Source organism: Squalius cephalus, assembly GCF_949319135.1.
Source record: "Squalius cephalus genome assembly, chromosome: 11".
NCBI classification, from domain to species: Eukaryota; Metazoa; Chordata; class Actinopteri; order Cypriniformes; family Leuciscidae; genus Squalius; species Squalius cephalus.
The window spans coordinates 17,390,105-17,408,870 of record NC_137132.1 but is presented as its reverse complement, the minus strand read 5'-3'; the positions used below and the strand labels follow the sequence as shown (position 1 = coordinate 17,408,870).

The 18,766-nt window shown below is 39.5% G+C and overlaps 1 protein-coding gene across 1 annotated transcript; it reads right to left on the bottom strand.

Annotated features, from left to right (window-relative positions):
* Positions 1-2,310: 2,310 nt before the first annotated feature.
* On the bottom strand, positions 2,311-17,303 carry slc35f2l (info solute carrier family 35 member F2, like). Its single transcript, XM_079887068.1, has 11 exons — positions 17,167-17,303; positions 16,965-17,054; positions 16,599-16,695; positions 6,431-7,824; positions 5,951-6,126; positions 5,717-5,844; positions 4,326-4,485; positions 4,079-4,235; positions 3,933-3,985; positions 3,703-3,857; positions 2,311-2,823 (listed from the first exon to the last, which is right to left on the bottom strand). The coding sequence occupies exons 4-11, from the start codon at positions 6,505-6,507 to the stop codon at positions 2,563-2,565; spliced, it is 1,167 nt and encodes a 388-aa protein (XP_079743194.1). The 5' UTR covers positions 6,508-7,824; positions 16,599-16,695; positions 16,965-17,054; positions 17,167-17,303; the 3' UTR covers positions 2,311-2,562.
* Between the last annotated feature and the right edge of the window lie 1,463 nt (positions 17,304-18,766).

The window sequence follows — 18,766 nt, the reverse complement described above, 5'->3', positions numbered from 1 at the left end:
AGGCTTTATGTGTGTGTTTTTGTGACTAATAATGTTCCGGTGCAATTGGAAGGTGGATGGCTGTCACCTCGTGTTCCTTAAATGAGCATCTTTATGCTTCAGGACAGTTTTAAGAGTCTGAGAGAGGAAGGATGCGTGGACGGGAAGATGTCTGTATTGAGTCGCACTGACCGCCACACAGGTAGAGCAATAGCCTGTGTGCACAAAGAGATTTTGATTTAAAACTAACACTGTGATCCCTGACAGTTATCCCAATAAGAGCAAACCAGGTTTACAAATCACACTAGCGTTATTTTGTGCAAGAGTCCCTGCATTTGTTTCGCTTCTGTAAGCGTGTGAGAGACGCTTTTTTATTTTGGCTGTCAGTTTTTGTGAATGTTTTGTGCCCACATTCATAGACGAATTGACGTGGCTGTTTTCGCATGTAGATGGATGATTCAGTGCTAACTTTTTAAAATATGTTCTTTTAAATTTCTGGGACCATGACAGTTATATATATGTTGGGGCAACTTTTCAGACCTCTTTCCACACTGATATTATATATATATGCGCATATATATAGTGTGTTTTCCCTATGGAGAAAGTTTAAGTTGTGTATATAGCCTGTAAATTTGGGGCTGAGTATAGACCTAACTGTCCATTATGTTATAAGAGGAGCAAAAAATAAACAAGAACAAATGTTAAATAAAAATGCATTTACTTGTTTTGTGGACACTTCAAAATAATTTGACAGTCAAATAGAGAATTTAAAGGGATAGTTTACCCAAAAAATTAGATAAGTCAATTACTCACCCTCCTGCATGATGTTCTGTTTTGTGGAAAGATATTTTGAAGTACATTAAGAGCCAAACAACTTTGAGACATTTCACAAAATACAAAACAGACAAAAGAAAGTCATACCAGGTTTGTAACAACATGAGGGTGAGTAAATGATGACAGAATTTTCAGTTTTGTTTAACTATCCCTTTAAATGTGTACAATATTTCTTAAACCTCCACTTTTAACTAACTACATTTGACAGTTTGAGTAAAGCCATATAGTTTTTACAAAACTATTTTTGTTCAGTATTAAACAATTAAACCCAACAAATTTTGGGAGTCATGTTTGTATAGAAAAATGAATATTTAGCTCCAACCCTAATTAAACACACCTGAACCAACCAACTAAACAAGGTGTTCAGGACTGCGTGTAAATAATCAGCAGGCTTAGAACTGAACTCAGCCGTTGGTCACCATCCACTTTCATTGTATAGAGGGGAGCAACTCCGACATCCTGCTATATCTCCTCATATAGATGAAAGAACGCCATACAAGTTTGGAATGATGCGAGTGTGAGACGAGTAAATAATGAAAGTTTAGGGTGAACTTTCCCTTGTTCTGTTCACGTGCATCAGTTCTAATCAGACTGTCGAATTGTATGCACAATGAATATAGCCCTCTAATATGGTGGCTCAGAGTAGAAAAAATAAAAAGGTAGGCTAAGTGTGACTATATCTCCAGAATATGACTTTATATCTGAGTGTGACTCACAATTTCATTTCAGAATTACGCTGAGGTGGAAATGGTCTTCCAAATGGTCTTTGCGTGCCTTACATTAAATAGTTCTGATTAACACTATTAACTCATATTTTTATACACATTACTCCAATTACACAAGTAAAAAACAAACAGGAGTTTTGTGGTGAGCAAGATGAGGAGCGTCAGCATCTGTGAATGGAATGATTTCTGGCATTTAGAATAATTGATATGACAAAGCGAAACCAAATCATTATTTTTCACCCCTGGTGATCATCCAGCAAAGAGGGTTTGGCTGAAATCAAGATAAATATCAGGTCACAAAAATTATTCATATCTGTCTGAATTAGTCAATATGTGATACATTGCATTTGAAAAACGAGTATTGATTTATGCACCTTGGTTTTAATGTTTGGACAGGACTTCAATTCATATCTTAGGGTGGAGTCTGCCTACCTTAACCAAACCATGTGGAGAATATTGTAGTGGGAAAGTCCAGGGCAAATCACTAATTAAATTAAACACCTCTTTCTCTGCAAGTATTATGTTAATACTTTATACGTCTCAAACACTTAAAAAGTATTAATTATGAGACATGCTAAATTTACAATATAGGAACATTAAATGAGATAACTATCTATTTGCATAAACACAGATCTGGTGCTTGTAAAAATATAATTTAGTTATGATACCATAATATTTATTATCATTGCGGCAATCAAAATGTCTGTTTTAAATTCCCACATCTAAGCTGTAAGATATTACTGCATTTCACGTCATTTGAGTAATCAACATAAACCCATCCGACAAAGTTTTGTTTTATTGAGGCTTACATTTCATAAAGCATTTCTCAGTACAATAAATATCAACAACAAATACACTGGGACAATGAGATAATTTATCTGTTTTAACACGTCATGAGATAACATTTACGTCATATGCAGTTTATTCATTGTCACGTTTGATCTATCATCATAAACCACTATTAAAATATAATGACTATAAAATATAAAAAGTTCTATTGTGTTTTACCATGGAATTATCAAAACTACATTTGAACACTGTTTATGACAACACATGCTGACTGTCTTTCATCCAGCCGGCTCTTGATTTGATCTTGCTCTGCTTGTGCACGGCTTATCTCATCCACACAGCCTTGAATGCTGCTGTTATCAAACTCCGCGGCGTGATTGTCACAACCTTCCTCTTCAGACGCTGGGGCGAGAGTTCGGTTCAGTGTGGGGACGGTGTTAAACAGGATGAAACCAATGAGGATCACCACCAGTGACACGATATACAGTCCTGAGAACTGAGGAAGAACAGGTGAGGTGAGAAGGGACTGAAAAAAGTTAGCACAGTCATAAAATGTATTTATTTTTATTCAACATTGATGGACTGGTTGTAGAAAATAAAATATTGAAAGGAATGCAAAAAAAGTACTGTGAATTACCAAGATCCATTTTTTTTTTTTTAAATGAGGAAGGTCAAAGCATAAGCAGGGGACATAGGGCACTTAAAACCTTCACACATTAAAGAAATACAAAGCTCCATGTCACAATGACCTGGAATATTTGAGATAAGAATACAAGGACACATCTAGATTCTGCCACTTGTGCTGATGTCAGGATTAAAGAGACCATCAGCAAAATAAGACCTACATTTTTTTACTTTCATTTCTTGTCATTTCTATTCAGCATTTATTTGATATAACGTTTTCTAAAAGGTGGCCAGAAAAATGTGTAATAAACATACCACTGCCGATTATTACTTTTATTACACTTACAAATAAATGCTGTTGTTATGAACTTTCTATTCATTAAAAAATCCATGGGCAAAAGTGTATCGTTTCCTCAAAAACATTAAGCTGCACAACTGAGCTGATTATAATAAGAAATGTTTATTAAGCAGCAAATCGTCCTATTAGAATGATTTCTGAAGGATCATGTGACACTGAAGACTGGAGTAATGATTCAGCTTTGCGTCACAGGAATACAATACATTTGAAAATATGATTTACACACGCTTCTCCTATAGCAGCCAAATATCATCCATAAAGTAATAACATAGTAAAATAAAAAATATTATTTGAACTTTATGATTTTGAATTACCGGTAACTAACTCTATAGTGGCCAAAAGTGATTTCCTGCAGACAGTGTGTGGTGTGTGTAAAATAAATATTTCACTCACAGTGTATTGGAACAAAAAGAGCCCACAAAACAGGCTGAAGATGTCTCCAGTGAGTAAGGACAGATTAACCGCTGTGGCACTGGACATCTTTATGACCACAGGCATGAAGCTATAGAAGCCGTACATGCAGAGTGCATATCCGGCCAAGAGCAGAGCTGAGGAGAGAACACAAAAATCAAACCTCAGATGAGGTCATCGACATATTTTAATTTCACATTGCAGTACTTTACCAATTTCCCATGTCCACTGAATTTTAGACACTTCGTTATGTTCGAGAATCCCTCTGCAAGTGACAAAACACAACAGTGCAGATGATGTAGCTCTGATTTTTAGAAACAGGTCTACTGTTTTCTTGAAGTTCATCAACACATCTTACAGTTGTATTCCACTGATGATTGACCCGAAGAGGCCGACCATCCCCAGAAATTCCACCCTGCTAAGATTCTTCACCGTGTATTCCTGGCACACATTAGAGATGGCATAGAGAGTGGCACTGACTAGAACCAGACCATCACCGAGGAGAATGTCACTGGCTGTTGACACAGGAATAAATAATGGCCACGGTTTGACTTATGTTAGGTTCTATGCTAAATTATGTTGTGGAGAAGCAGCTTGCCCCTCACTAGATCCCAGGTCCTGGCCAGCGAGGATGTCCGCTCCCACCATGGCTCCAACCCCAGCCAGACATATACATACGGCTACATAGTGAATGACCCTATAGCGGGTCTTCAGGAAGAACCAGGACAAGATCATCAAAACCGGGATAATAAAGCAGTCCAGCAGCTGAAATGCAGTCAGTAAGGCCAGTTAGTCAAACAACAACTTGCTTTAACCTCTTAAGTGTCACCGGCCCACCGGTTTTCAAAATAAATTAGAGAGGAGCTGTAATTTATTAATTTGCAACAAGAATATTTTCATATTCCTAAGGCGTGTTCAGACCTTTATTTTGAAATAGCAATGAACATGAAAAATCATGAAAGAATGGTTGAAACCTCAGTTTGTTTTCATGCCAAGAGTTCAAAAGGTATCATCCATTAAATTATTTTAGAAAAAAAGATATTAAAATATTTTTAATAACACATATGGAAATGGAGGCGCCCTTATATGGGCAGTAATGGAATCTGGTTGTCACCTAGTGAAAATGTTTGGTACTGCGCCCAAACAAAATCTCACTGAAAGCTCATTTTTTGAGATATCAACCTAAAATTTGAAACACAACTTATTCAGATTTTTGGCTTTGATTTTCTATCAGTTTTAGAGTCGGCCAGGTTTTAAAAATATATATTTTATATAAAATATGAATAATTAATTTTTTTACATTGTACATTTTCATAAACTCAAACTTCTATAACTTTTTTTTTGTTTCACTTTCTTAATTTATTTCACTTCAACAAAAATCTGCAAAATGTCTTCTTTAAAACAAGACCAATTTTACGTCTATACTCCAAAGAATTCTTTAATTACAACCATTTATAGTCGAAATGTGCATTTTCATGTATATTTAAAAAAAGGGGGGTGACACTTAAAGGGTTAAGAATTTTAATCAGATTCTGCTTTTGCAATGTGTTACAAGTGACACATCTTGAATTCGGTAAATGAAGAACCAACGCAACCATTTAAATGTTTAGAGGTTTTTGAGGAAGAAATTAATACTTTTATTGAGCATAGAATTGATAAAAAAAAAAAAGAGTATAGGCATTTTTATTTCAAATAAAAATAAATAGGATTTATCAAAAAAGCACCAAATCAGCATATTAGAATAATTTCTGAATGATCATGTGACATTTAAATTCAGGTTTGCTGTCAGGAATAAATTACATTTTAAAATGCATTAAAATAGAATAATTGGAATCATATTTGTCAACATAACTGTTTTTACAGTATTTTTCATCAAACTAATGCAGTCTTGGTGAGCATAAGAGACTTAAAAAAAAAGTGTTTACTGACCCCAGACTTTTGAATGGTAGTTTATGTAAACACACCGTATATCAACACATTCATAAAAAGTTGTCACCTGTATGCTAGTTAATGTGGTGTACTGGTATGCTTTCACCACTGCGTAATTTGCCTCCACATCTATCAGTCCCAACAATAGATACTTCCACCATTTTGTCTTCAATATCTGCAAAATATTGCCATCACCTACATTAAAAGAGAGGCATCCTGAATATTACATGTCCAAAAAACAGTAGTAGTTATTCTGAAAAATGTTTAATGGTTGATCAAGAATGGATTCGTGATCAAATACCTCTTCTGAAGATCAGTGCCATGGTGTAAGTGATGCCTAGGAGGCTGTAATTAATAAAGCTCTGCAGCATGGGTGTATCAAGGTAATAAATGGACGCCAGATACTGAGATGTTACAGCAGTCCCACAGATCAGTGCTGAGAGGCCTTGACCCATCAGCAGAGTTTTGAACAGTTGCCTGCAATGAACATTTGCTTGAATAACTGTTCACCATTTGATTAAGGTTTTGAGACCGGTCAATCATGCACTATTAATAAATCCTTTGAACCATCTGGCATGCTAATGATCACATACACATACTCATTCAAAATATTAATAAATATTATAACAATATATAAATAATACTAAAATAACACTAAACCCTGATTATCATTTTATACAGCATGACTTGAGAATGATCTCAAACAAAAAAGATTTTCAAGTTTAGACTCAGACTTACAGTATATACACACACCACTGAATGTAAGCTTGCATCCACTCACCATGTGAAAATATCCCTCCATTTAGGAAGTCCTTCTCTTATTTTATAGCAGAGAGTGTCCAGCTGTTCCTGAGGCATCTTGTGTCTCCTCTTTGGAGCTTTGAGACAGAATCTCAGTGAATAATAAGATCAATCATTTACAGTTTAGGAAACAAAGTACACAGCTGTAGGGATCTTGAATTCACTGTGGGCTAATGTTGAACTTTAAGCTTAGGTTCTGGAGAGAATTAGAGGGCAAGAGTTCACGTTTCAAACAGTTAACCTGTTTAGACTCTGATCAACTTCCAGAGACACCCGTTGAGGGTAATTGCCCTGGAGTGAGTAGGACAAGTGACCTGCAGAGGTTTAATAGCTGTCGCTGAGCACCAGAGGTGGACAAAGTACACAACTTCCTTACTTGAGTGACAGTAGATACTACTGGTCAAATATTACTCCAAGTAAAAGTTGTAAAGACCTATTTTTACTTAAGTAAAAGTACAGAAGTAGTTGTTTTTAAAAGTACTTAAGTATCAAAAGTAAAAAGTAAAGTCAGTTTATCAGTTTAGACTCTGATTCTAAACATCAAGAGTCTAAACATTAAGAACATCAGTCGGGTTCTGACGTCAACCCGACTTTCATTTCCAACAAAAATCCAACGTCTGTCCGACGTTGGATGTTGATGTCAACCCGACGTCGGGTTCTGACATTTCCAACCAAAATGACAACAAAATCATCCACTGACTGGAGTTACTTGACAGAAATGTGGTGGAGTAAAAAGTACAATATTTGTCTTTTAAAATGTAGTGAAGTTAAAGTAAAAAGTTTCCAGAAAAAATAATTCTCAAGTAAAGTACAGATACTCAAATAGTGTACTTAAGTACAGTGTCTTTGTTACTGTCCACCTCTGCTGAGCACCTCTTGATTCAGTAACCACTCCACTTTTTTATAATTTACTGAAAGAAACACTAAACAAGAGTCATTAATGGGGAATTAGACAGTAGTCAATTCAATAGTGTCAGTGCAGTCAAATCAATAATATTCCTGGATATTAATTGTCCCCAACAAAGCAAGCCAGAGGCGACAGTGGCAAGGAACCCAAACTCCATCAGGTGACAGAAATGGAGAAAACAAAAACCTTGGGAGAAACCAGGCTCAGTCAGGGGGCCAGTTCTCCTCTGGCCAAATTAAAAACATGGTGTGATTATGATTCCAGGCTGCATCAGAAGTCAAATTATGGAAAGTCATATAAATGATTGTAAGCATGACAAAACTGTGTTATGGTCCTAAGTAGGTCCTGGCATGTAGGTCCTTTGCTGATGAACTGTGCCGAGGACTTGTCTAGTTGTGGTCTTCCTTGACATTCAGGTTTGTGTCGTGGTCCACCATCTGTTCTGGATACGGACCAGATCTGGATGACTAAGGTAACCTCGGGATAAAGAAGAGACAGACAGACAAGACTGATACGCATAGATGCCATTCCACTTTCGGTTTAACAAGACAAAGTGTATCTGCTAGGAATACCAGAGTTCGGGCACTAAATAGGAAAAGAAGTACTGCCCATGGTCGATTTTATATATTCTAGGTATTATTAACAGGCCAGAATTATAAAACTGTAATAAATATGAAGCACTGTAATGCAATAGGAACTCACTTGAGTCGAGTCAAGTCAAGTCATCTTCATTTATATAGCGCTTTTAACAATGTAGATTGTTCCAAAGCAGCTTTACATTGATAATAGGAAATTAAAGTAAAGTGTTTTGGCTTTATAGCAGCTCTAGAATAAAGTTATTGTCCAGCTAAAGTTAGTTTGATTGATTCACTTCCGTCGCAACGATCATTAGTTATTAACTTAGGGGCCGCTAACATGACAAGTTCTTTCTGCGCAAACTTCAAAAACGTGAACCAGTGAGAACGTCGATGGCGTGCACATGCGTCTTATGAGTTCAGTCTATAGGTGTGAGCATTTGAATATATGTGCGCAGGCATGTAGTTCTTCCCTACAAATCAACCCTCAACATACAACTTGTCTGGCCTTAAAATTAATAATACAGAATTTTTATCGCTTCCACATAGCCACGCGAACCAGAATTATCCCGACAACGTTTTATCTGTAGATAGGTAAAGGGAGGGGAGGGAGGCCTTCACAGGGAAGACCCTAGTTGACATTTCAGGACTGTGTTGTCGTGTGTTAGTCTAGCTTTGAACTGACAGAGTGTGTCTGCTTCCCGGACAATGTTAGGAAGACTGTTCCAGAGTTTTGGTGCTAAATAGGAAAAGGATCTACCGCCAGCAGTCAATTTGATATTCTAGGTATTATCAACTGGCCGGAATTTTGAGATCACAATAGACGTGAAGGACTATAATGCGTTAAGAGCTCGCTCAAGTACTGCGGAGCTAAACCATTTAGTGCTTTGTAAGTATTTTAAAATTTATACGATGTTTAATAGGGAGCCAGTGCAGTGTTGACAGAGCGGGGCTAATATGGTCATACTTCCTGGTTTTGGTAAGAACTCTAGCTGCTGCGTTTTGGACAAGCTGTAATTTATTTATTAAGCATGCAGGGCAACCACCCATAATAGCATTACAATAATCTAGCCTTGATGTCATGGACGCATGGACTAATTGTTCCGCATTTGCTAATGAGAGCATATGACGTAATTTAGATATATTTCTAAGATGGAAAAATGCGGTTTTACAGATATTAGACACGTTAGACAGTATTCTAGATTATTACGTGAGGAAGTTTTTTGTCCAATAATTAGAATCTGTTTTTTCAGAATTAAATAGTAGGAAATTACTAGTCATCCAATTTTTTATATCACCTATGCATTCCGTTAATTTTGTGAATTGGTAAGTTTCGTCAGGGCGTGAAGAAATATAGAGCTGAGTATCATCAGCATAACAGTGAAAACTAATTGCTTCCTAATGATATCTCCCAAGGGTAGCATGTACAGAGTGAAAAGCAACGGTCCTAGTACTGAGCCTTGTGGTACGCCATACTGAACTTGATCGATGAGACATCTCTTCATTTACTGCTACAAACTGATAACGGTCAGATAAGTATGATTTAAACCATGCTAATGCAATTCCACTAATGCCAACATAATGTTCGAGTCTATTTAAAAGAATGTTGTGGTCAATAGTATCAAATGCAGCACTAAGATCGAGTAACACTAATAGAGAGATACAACCACGATCGGATGATAAGAGCAAATCATTTGTAACTCTAATGAGAGCAGTCTCAGTACTATGGTACGGTCTAAATCCTGACTGAAAATCCTCGCAGATCTCATTTCTTTCTAAAAAGGAACATAGTTGTGAGGATACCGCCTTTTCTAGTATCTTTGACAGAAAAGATAGATTCAAGATCGGCCTGTAATTGACTAATTCTGTACGATCAAGTTGCGTTTTTTTAACAATCGGTTTAATCATAGCCAGCTTAAAAGTTTTTGGTACGTATCCTAATGACTGTGACAATCAGCGCCTGGAGTGCCCGCGTGAACCACTGGGGTGCACTCCTTCTCTATTTATCATTTCATCTTATGGCTTTACCTGGACTGATTATGCCTTATGTCATTCACCTGTTTTAGATTATGCTTGTTAGCTTCTCTGATTTAAGCCTTGGTTTTCCTTTGTCTCATTGCGAAGTGTTGTTTGACTGTCACGCTGCAAGTCTGAGCAATTACCTTGTATCCTGTTCTAGTCCGAGTATCCTTGTTTTCCTGGACACCTCGCCTGTATCTAGTTTACCCGTTTGCCTTGTCCCTGTATTGTACTTCTGCTGTATTGGACTGCTTACCTGGACTTTGACCCTCTGCCTGAGTATTCGTTGTGTTATCTGGTTCATCCTTCATTAAAGCCTGCATTTGGATCTCCTCTGTCTGTTTCCTCGTGCAGCTCCATGACAGAACACTTCGCAACTCTTGATCCAGCGGCTGAGAAGGACCCGGAACAACCGACCAAGAAGCAGAAGGTATTAAGATGGAGGATGGATTCTACCAGAATGGACGGTCGCTTGAAAAGTACGTGGAGGCTAACCTGGAGCTTTATCACGAGTCTAACTTGAGTGAGGAGACACTCAAATATTATTTCTGGAGTGGGATGGATGACACGCTCGGCGCGATGCTTCTGTTAGATGCGGAGCAATTCTCTTTTGTGCAGTTCCTGGACCGAGCGTTGTGGGTGTGCGGTTCGTCACTCACAGTGGGCGTCACCGAAGAAATCAGCTGTGGTCCCAAACTAGTGCATTCCGCCAAGACCGTACCAAGTAATCCCAAGCCCAGATCACATAAGAGGATTCCTAACTGAGCATTGAAGAAGCCCGCTCGTCACATCCGCACAACCGAGTCCATTCATCGCGTCTGCACAGACAAGCTCGCTCATCGCTCCTGCCCAGTCGAGCCCGTTCTCCGCACTGGTCCTGTTGTACCTGCTATCCACGTGAGTCCTGCTGAGTCAAGTGAGTTAAGAGCTGATTCAAGTGAGTCGAGTCCCGCCGAGTCAAGTGAGTCGAGTCCCGCCAAGTCAAGCGAATCACACCCAGCTGACTCGAATGAATCATGCCCAGCCGACTCGAATGAATCACGTTCAGTCAAGCCGAATGAATCCTGCCAAGTTAAGTGGAGTGAATCTAGCCCTGCCAGTTTGAGTGAACCCAACCTTGTTAAGTTGACTGAATTCAGCTTCGCTGACCCAAAACCACTATTGGATCAAGAAGTTATAGCTGTCCTCTGTTCCACCTTCCAGAAAGGCCGACCCATAGAGATCTACGTGGAGGAGTTTTTGGCTCTTAGCCACCAGGTTCCTTGGGATGATACTCATATGATTGAGTGTTTCTGAGCCGGGCTGGACGACGACATTGCCGAGTTGATGCTGGAGGGAGGTCCCGGCTGGATCCTGGCGCAATACATTGACTCCGTCCTGCTGTTGTGTGGCTCTCCTCTCCCAGTGGGTGAGGATGTAACCGCTCATCTAGTCAGCCAAGTCAAACCCACTGAACTGGAGCCCCGTAATCGCCCTGGACCAGACGCTAGGATCTTCCAGCCCATAGCACGTAAACTTGTTTCTAATAGTGCCGATCTGGCCTCTAAATTGTTCGATGCCTCCCTAATGTCCGTCAGAGGGGCTCTCAAGTATACTCGTCACGTCAGCCCAACCAAGCCCACGCATCTAGTCAATTCTGCCGATTCAGTGCGTCATGTCAGCCCTGTCGAGCCAGTGCTGAAGGAGAGTTCTGCCGATGCAGCGTTTCACGCAAACCCCGTCGACCTGGAGCCGCCATACACTACACCGCCCCCTTGCTCACGTGGGCGGAGGAAGAGGAGGAAGAAGACTCGCTCGCCTCGCCAGGCTCCGGTGGGCGCTTCTGGACTCCTCGCGCTGCCGGCCCCGCCTCTGCGCCTTGCCCTGCCGGTCCCGCCTCTGCGCCTCGCCCTGCCGGCCCCGCCTCTCCGCCTCGCCCTGCCGGCTCTGCCTCTGCGCCTCACCTCGCCTATCAATCTCCGGGAGCCTTTTCCAGGGGCCGTTTCCAGCTCGGAGGCTTTAGCCTTAAATTTCCCCAAGAACTTTTTTGGGGGGGGCAGTAGGTACCCTGAGAGGGCAATGGGGGCGGCGTCTACATGGACCTTTGCTCTACTGCCTATGCCCGAGCTTCCTATATTACTGGTCCCGGCTAGCCCAGTTAAGTGTAGTCTGCCTTGTTCTCCTGTCTGTTATGCTCCGGCCTGGTTCCCTGCCAAGCATGCCCCACCTTGGCCACCTGCGGAGCGTGCTTCTCCGTGGTCCCGTGTCTTGCTTCTGTCTCCAGGTCTCCTGCCTCTCCACGGGCCTGGCCCTCCATCCCATTCCCCGTTGACCTCCCCCCGGAGCTCTTAGGAGAGTCTGGAAGCCGCTCCTTAGAGGGGGGGTTATGTGACAATCAGTGGCTGGAGTGCCCGCGTAAACCACTGGGGGGCACTCCTTCTCTATTTATCATTTCATCTTATGGCTTTACCTGGACTGATTATGCCTTATGTCATTCACCTGTTTTAGATTATGCTTGTTAGCTTCTCTGATTTAAGCCTTGGTTTTCCTTTGTCTCATTGCGAAGTCTTGTTAGACTGTCACGCTGCAAGTCTGAGCAATTACCTTGTATCCTGTTCTAGTCCGAGTATCCTTGTTTTCCTGGACACCTCGCCTGTATCTAGTTTACCCGTTTGCCTTGTCCCTGTATTGTACTTCTGCTGTATTGGACTGCTTACCTGGACTTTGACCCTCTGCCTGAGTATTCGTTGTGTTATCTGGTTCATCCTTCATTAAAGCCTGCATTTGGATCTCCTCTGTCTGTTTCCTCGTGCAGCTCCATGACAGTGACAAAGATGAATTAATGATATTAAGAAGAGGATCTATGACCTCTGGAAGCATCTCTTTCAGTAGCTTAGTCGGTGTAGGGTCTAACATACATGTTGTCGATTTAGATGATTTAACAAGTTTAACAAATTCTTCCTCTTCTATAGCAATGAATGAGTCAAATTTTTCCTTAAGGACACTACAATGCACTGCCTGATGCGATACTGTAGTAGACGGTTGCATAGTTACAATTTTCTCCCTGATATTATCAATCTTGTAAGTGAAGAAGTTCATAAAGTCATTACTGCTGTGCTGCTTGGAAACTTCTGGGCTTGAAGCTTTATTTTTCGTTAGTTTAGCCACTGTTTCAAATAAATACCTAGGGTTTTGTTTATTTTCTTCTAATAGGGTTGAAAAATAAGCAGATCTAGCAGCTTTTAAGGCCTCTCTGTATGCAATCGAGCTCTCTTTCCATGAAATGCGAAATACCTCTAGTTTTGTTTTCTTCCAGTTGCGCTCTATTTTTCTGGCTGCTCTCTTAAGGGCAACGGAGCAACTGTGTATAAAGTGCTGGAAAAGAGAGAGTTAAAAGTTTCTGTCGCAGTATCGAGTTCTTCTAAGCTATCTGGGATGCTGAGATGATGAAACTGATCAGGAAGATTATTAATAAAGCAATCTTTAGTGGCAGAAGTGATAGGTCTAATATATTTGTAACACAGAGTCGGCTTTCCAGCCTTGGCTAAATGAAGTTTACACGAGACCAGATAATGATCTGAGATATCATCGCTCTGCTGCAGAATTTCAACGGCATCAACATTGATTCTGTGTGATAATATTAGATCTAGGGTATGATTACGACAATGAGTAGGTCCTGACACATGTTCTCTAACTCCAATAGAGTTAAGAATGTCTTTAAATGCCAATCCCAATGCATCGTTATCTACATGTATATTAAAATCACCAACAATTATGACTTTATCTGCAACCAGTACTAACTCTGATAGAAAGTCAGCAAATTCTTTGATAAAGTCTGTATGGTGCCCTGGTGGCCTGTGTACAGCAGCCAGCACAAATCTCAAACGTGATTTATCATTTACACTATATATTGCTATATTAAGCACTTCAAAAGAATTATATTTGAAACTAGACTTCTTAGTAATTCTAAAAATATTACTATAAATTACAGCAACACCTCCCCCTTTGCCTTTCCGACGAGGTTCATGTTTATAACAGTAATCTTGCGGGGTGGTCTCATTTAAAGTAATGTAATCGTTTGATTTTAGCCAGGTTTCTGTCAAACACAGCACATCTAGATTATAGTCTGTAATCATATCATTAACAATAAGTGCTTTTGAAGTAAGGGATCTAATATTCAGCAACCCAAGCTTTATCATTTGCTCATTTGTATTATATCTGTTTTTTATTTGTTGAACATCAATTAAATTTTTACCCTTAGATGGGTTTGGAAGATTTTTGTATGTCCTAATTCGGGGAACAGACACAGTCTCTATATCAGGGTTCACCAGTCTCGGTCCTGGAGGGCCGCTGTCCTGCAGAGTTTAGCTCCAACCAGCTCCAACACACCTGTTTGAAAGTTTCTAGTATGCCTAATGAGACCTTGATTAGCTGGTTCAGGTGTGTTTAATTGGGGTTGGAGCTAAACTCTGCAGGACAGCGGCCCTCCAGGACCGAGATTGGTGAACCCTGCTCTATATGATGATATCTAGGTGAAAGAGGCTCTATGTGATGGGATTTATCTGACCTTGGTGACGAGAGAGAGCTAGCAGATGGTCGGTTTAGCCAGTCTGTCTGCTTCCTGACCTGAGCCCCAGATTGTCATGTTTGAGCTCTAAGACTATGTGCCATATTACTAGAGAGAAGAGCAGCACCATCCCAGGAGGGATGAATACCATCTCTTTTCAACAGGTCAGGTCTGCCCCAAAAACTTTTCCAATTGTCTATGAATTCTATATTATTTTGCGGACACCACTTAGACAACCAGCCTTTGAGTGAGGACAATCTACTCACTGAGGAGTACTGAGGAGCTAAAACATCTGGAGAAAATAGGCTAATCAGCAAGATTTTAAAATGTACGATGCTTAAAGGGGTCATATAATGGTACATGCACTTTTACAAGTTGATTGTACTGAAATGTGTGTTGGCAGTGCCTGTACACAACCATCATAAAATGATAAAAATCCATCCAGTGTTTTTTTTAAAATCTCCTTATATGTTTTCCCCTGTCTCAAATCAAGCTGTTCGACCTAGTGACGTCACACGGTCAGACGCCCCTCCCACGATTGTTGATTGACAGCAGCGTTTCAACACAGACCCGCCCACGCTCGTGAGCGAGCTGTCAATCATAGTCCGCATTGTTGATACGCTGGAGCAGAATGGCGTCTAAGCGATTGTGGTGTTCTGTTCTTGGGTGCAATAACGAACACAGCAGTCATTTTGATGTTCCTAAATCCGAACCGCTGAAGACACAGTGGCTGAGTTTTGTTTTCGAAGGGAATATTCCCCACGATCAACGTCAATGCTTTCATGTTTGCGCGAATCATTTCACCAGACTGCTTTATAAACAAGAACATTGAAAAAGGTATTAGCTCCTGTCTGAGTAACTTATGTGTTGTTTATGTGCCTAATAACTGTCATAGTCTCACAGACTGGTTATTTTTTAAACAGATCAATACAATTTTAGTGCTTCAGCCCTGACAGTTGTACCTAACACTGCATAGATAACGTTACGCATCACGGACAAGCCTACATTTACAGAAAAAAAGTTTTTCATGACCATTAGCTGTGACATCAATCTGTCAATGAACTAACATATACATCAGTAAACACATAGCGTTCGTATCTCACTACTCTACCCTGCCAGTACATACAAAGATCAAAGTGACATTACGTTAACCAACCATTCAGAAATGTCCTGTTTTCCGACTCCGGTTCAAATTGATACGGTTGCACAGTGTCCTCAGAGACTCCCGCTGCCATTCTTCAAAATATACCCTCAACTGTTGTCAAGGCAACACTCCACGTGTGTTGTTGTGTCAAAACGCCCCACAGAACAGAGGGGCGGGGTGAGCAAAGCTCATTATCATTTAAAGACACATGCACTTAAACGGCGTGCTGAAAACAGAGCTGTTTTTGACCAGGTAAAATGAGTGTTTTCTTACAATACTAATGAGAATTTTTAATTAAAGTATATTACAAACTTTTAATTTAGACCCTAAAGAATCATATTAGCTTGTACAAAAATGGCATTATATGACCCCTTTAATACGAACCCAGTGCAGTGTTGACAGAGCAAAACTTTTTGGTTCAACTAGACTTTGTATAATACATTTTCAGGGCAACCACCAAGTAATGCAGTGCTATAATCTAGCCTTGAGGTCATGAATGCATGAATTTGACTACACTGGTCTGTCTATGTATGTTTTTCGTTCAATTAAAAAGAACTGGCTCAAAAGAGTCATTCTTTCCAGAATCAGACTGTACTGGTTGCGCTGTATGTTTTCCATTAATTTAAAAAGAACTGGCTCATAAGAGTAATTATTTTGCGAATCATGCTACCCTTGAGAATAATCAGAGTTTCACTCTGCCCTATTTTACAAAAAAATGTGCTCCTCCGGGCTCTGGTCTCCACATCTCCACTTCAGACTGTCTGATGAATGGCTTGTATTCTGCTCTTCCTCACTGGAGAATTTGGATGATCTGCTGAATGCAAAAATTACTTGCAATGTTTAAAAATACAAGTACATATTTTAAAGACCCACTACACCAGATTTCAATGTAGTTTTCTTTTTATCTGTCTTCCCTCAAATAGTATGTTACACTACCTCCTGAACAATTTTCCTCACCATTTTTCCTGCTTAAACCATTTATGTTGTAAAAGCTGTTCCATCGTTGGTGTCTCCCCTGGCGTACCAAGACACTGATTCATGAAATCCTGGCATTCTGTACATGTTATCATGAGAGACCTGGTTAGTCGTGCACATTCATTATGACCATGCAACACATTAAAGTTTGTTGTATGTAAAACTCTGTGAACATAGAGGCGCTCTTCTATGTTTTACATAAGCTCATTTGAATTTTACTTATACATCAATCATTTTCAGTTCTGTCACTTTTTTTAGTTGCATTTGGTGAGCAGATTGTGCTTTATATTTGTGTTTAACAATGCAATTGCTTTTGGCATTGTGTGTTTGTTTTTGCCGTAGTCTTACCTTTGGATATACTGGGATCGCCATTCACTAACTCGAACAGCATGACGCCCAGAGACCTGAGTGTTTCTGAGATAGCTTCGGTTTTGTTCTCTATCCCAAAAAAGCAAAAGATTGTTTTTTTTTTTTAGAACTAAGAGACAATTTTATAAAACCATCATATGATTAATAAGTCACTATACACAAGACAAAAAAAACAACTTACCTGGATTTGGAATATGCAGACCAATGCCAAAGTCTATTAATTTGATATCCAGTGTCTTTGTGTTGACCAGTATGTTACTAGAATGGATGTCACGGTGGAAAACTCCTCGGTTAATACATTGAATTGCTGCGAGCAATGCTTGAAGCATCAAGCCACTTGTCACTTTTTCCGTCAGTTGATATCTGTTGTGAATCAAGAATTCGTACAAGGTCATACAAGGATGTGGATATTCCATGACGAGGATGTGTCGACCTCCCTCTTCAAACCAGTCCAGCATCTGGACAATGTTGGGGCTTATTGGAGGTTCTTTCACCAGCAGATTTAGAGCCACTTCCTGAACCAGAGGCTGGGAATACCCAGGCTAGAGAAATATTCCTCAAAAGATTAGCTGACTATGTGTATGCTTGATTTCTCTCACTATTTAATAAAGAGTAAACATGAAATTAGATATATTACGTGTCGTTAGATATAGAGTCACCAACTTACAATCAAAATATAACGGTCCACTCTACTCTTACGGAAACATTTGATAGCGACCTGAAAATGAGAAAAAAATATGGAAGCAAATCTTCTTGTTTTGAAATGTAATACTTTTATTTAAAATGTAATTACAATCTTCAATGTAAAGGTTTTACACCAGTTTTGAACAAAACTGGATACTGATATATAACTTCGAAGTTCACAAAATATAATAGACAGATAAAAGGATGGTTGAGTGTCTACCTTCTTGCCATCAGATTTGCGAGTCCCCTCATACACACTGCCAGAGGTTCCTTCTCCTAGTTTCTCTCCCACTCTATAAAGGGAGTCAAATAGAACTGGAAAAAAAAAAACATACACAAAGTATATTCATATATTAGAATGCTTGTTTTTTTGATAGTCGTACATGAACTCATAGCATAGATGGTTGTGACTTTATGGGCAGAATAAATATTCATCTGAAGAATGTGGATATTAACAACTCGTACAGTACTATCTTACCTAGGGACATCTGTCAAGCAATAATAAAACTGAAAATAAAGACAGAATTCACATGAACCAGAGTACTAATAATAGGGCAATGAGACCTATGTCAGGCATGGACGTGACACCGGATGGACCTGGCTGGGGATCTGCTGTATCTGTGGCGGGCTGTGGTGGAAGATGAGCCACTCTGTTGTCTCTGTTATGTATTCTCTGGAAGAATGAACAGATGCCTTTCTTCTTCTTTACTTTTGTTTGTTTTTCTGAATAAATAAATGGGTTAGAAATAGAATTCAAACACAGAGCCTAGACTTCATTGTTGCAGGAAACAAAATTATGACTAAAAATTAAAAGCACAAAATAAAGGTCTTTAGGCCTAACAACTTCAAATCTTAATTTAGTGGCTAAACTGGCCGCTGTGGTTTCACAGATTAGGTTTAGATTAAGCCAGGATTAGGCCATTATTTAAGTAGATTTATAAAAGTGCATTAAAACAAAACATTACTTGTGTGCATTTTGAGAAAAAACAATATAGCACTGACATATTTTAATGTAGGCCTATCTATGTCAGTTGCTTTCAGTTAAAACTCAAAAGTGCATTTTAGTCCAGGACTAGCTTTAAATTTTGTCTGTGAAA

Bases quoted from the DNA above. Each gene is read 5' to 3' on its own strand.
- slc35f2l (XM_079887068.1), bottom strand. From the start codon at position 6,507: ATGCCTCAGGAACAGCTGGACACTCTCTGCTATAAAATAAGAGAAGGA. The intron at 4,486-5,716 runs GTGACAACTTTT...ACTGCATTTCAG, and splicing joins CCACATTAACTAGCATACAG to CTGCTGGACTGCTTTATTAT. The intron at 3,986-4,078 runs GTAAGATGTGTT...TGTCACTTGCAG, and splicing joins ATCATCAGTGGAATACAACT to AGGGATTCTCGAACATAACG.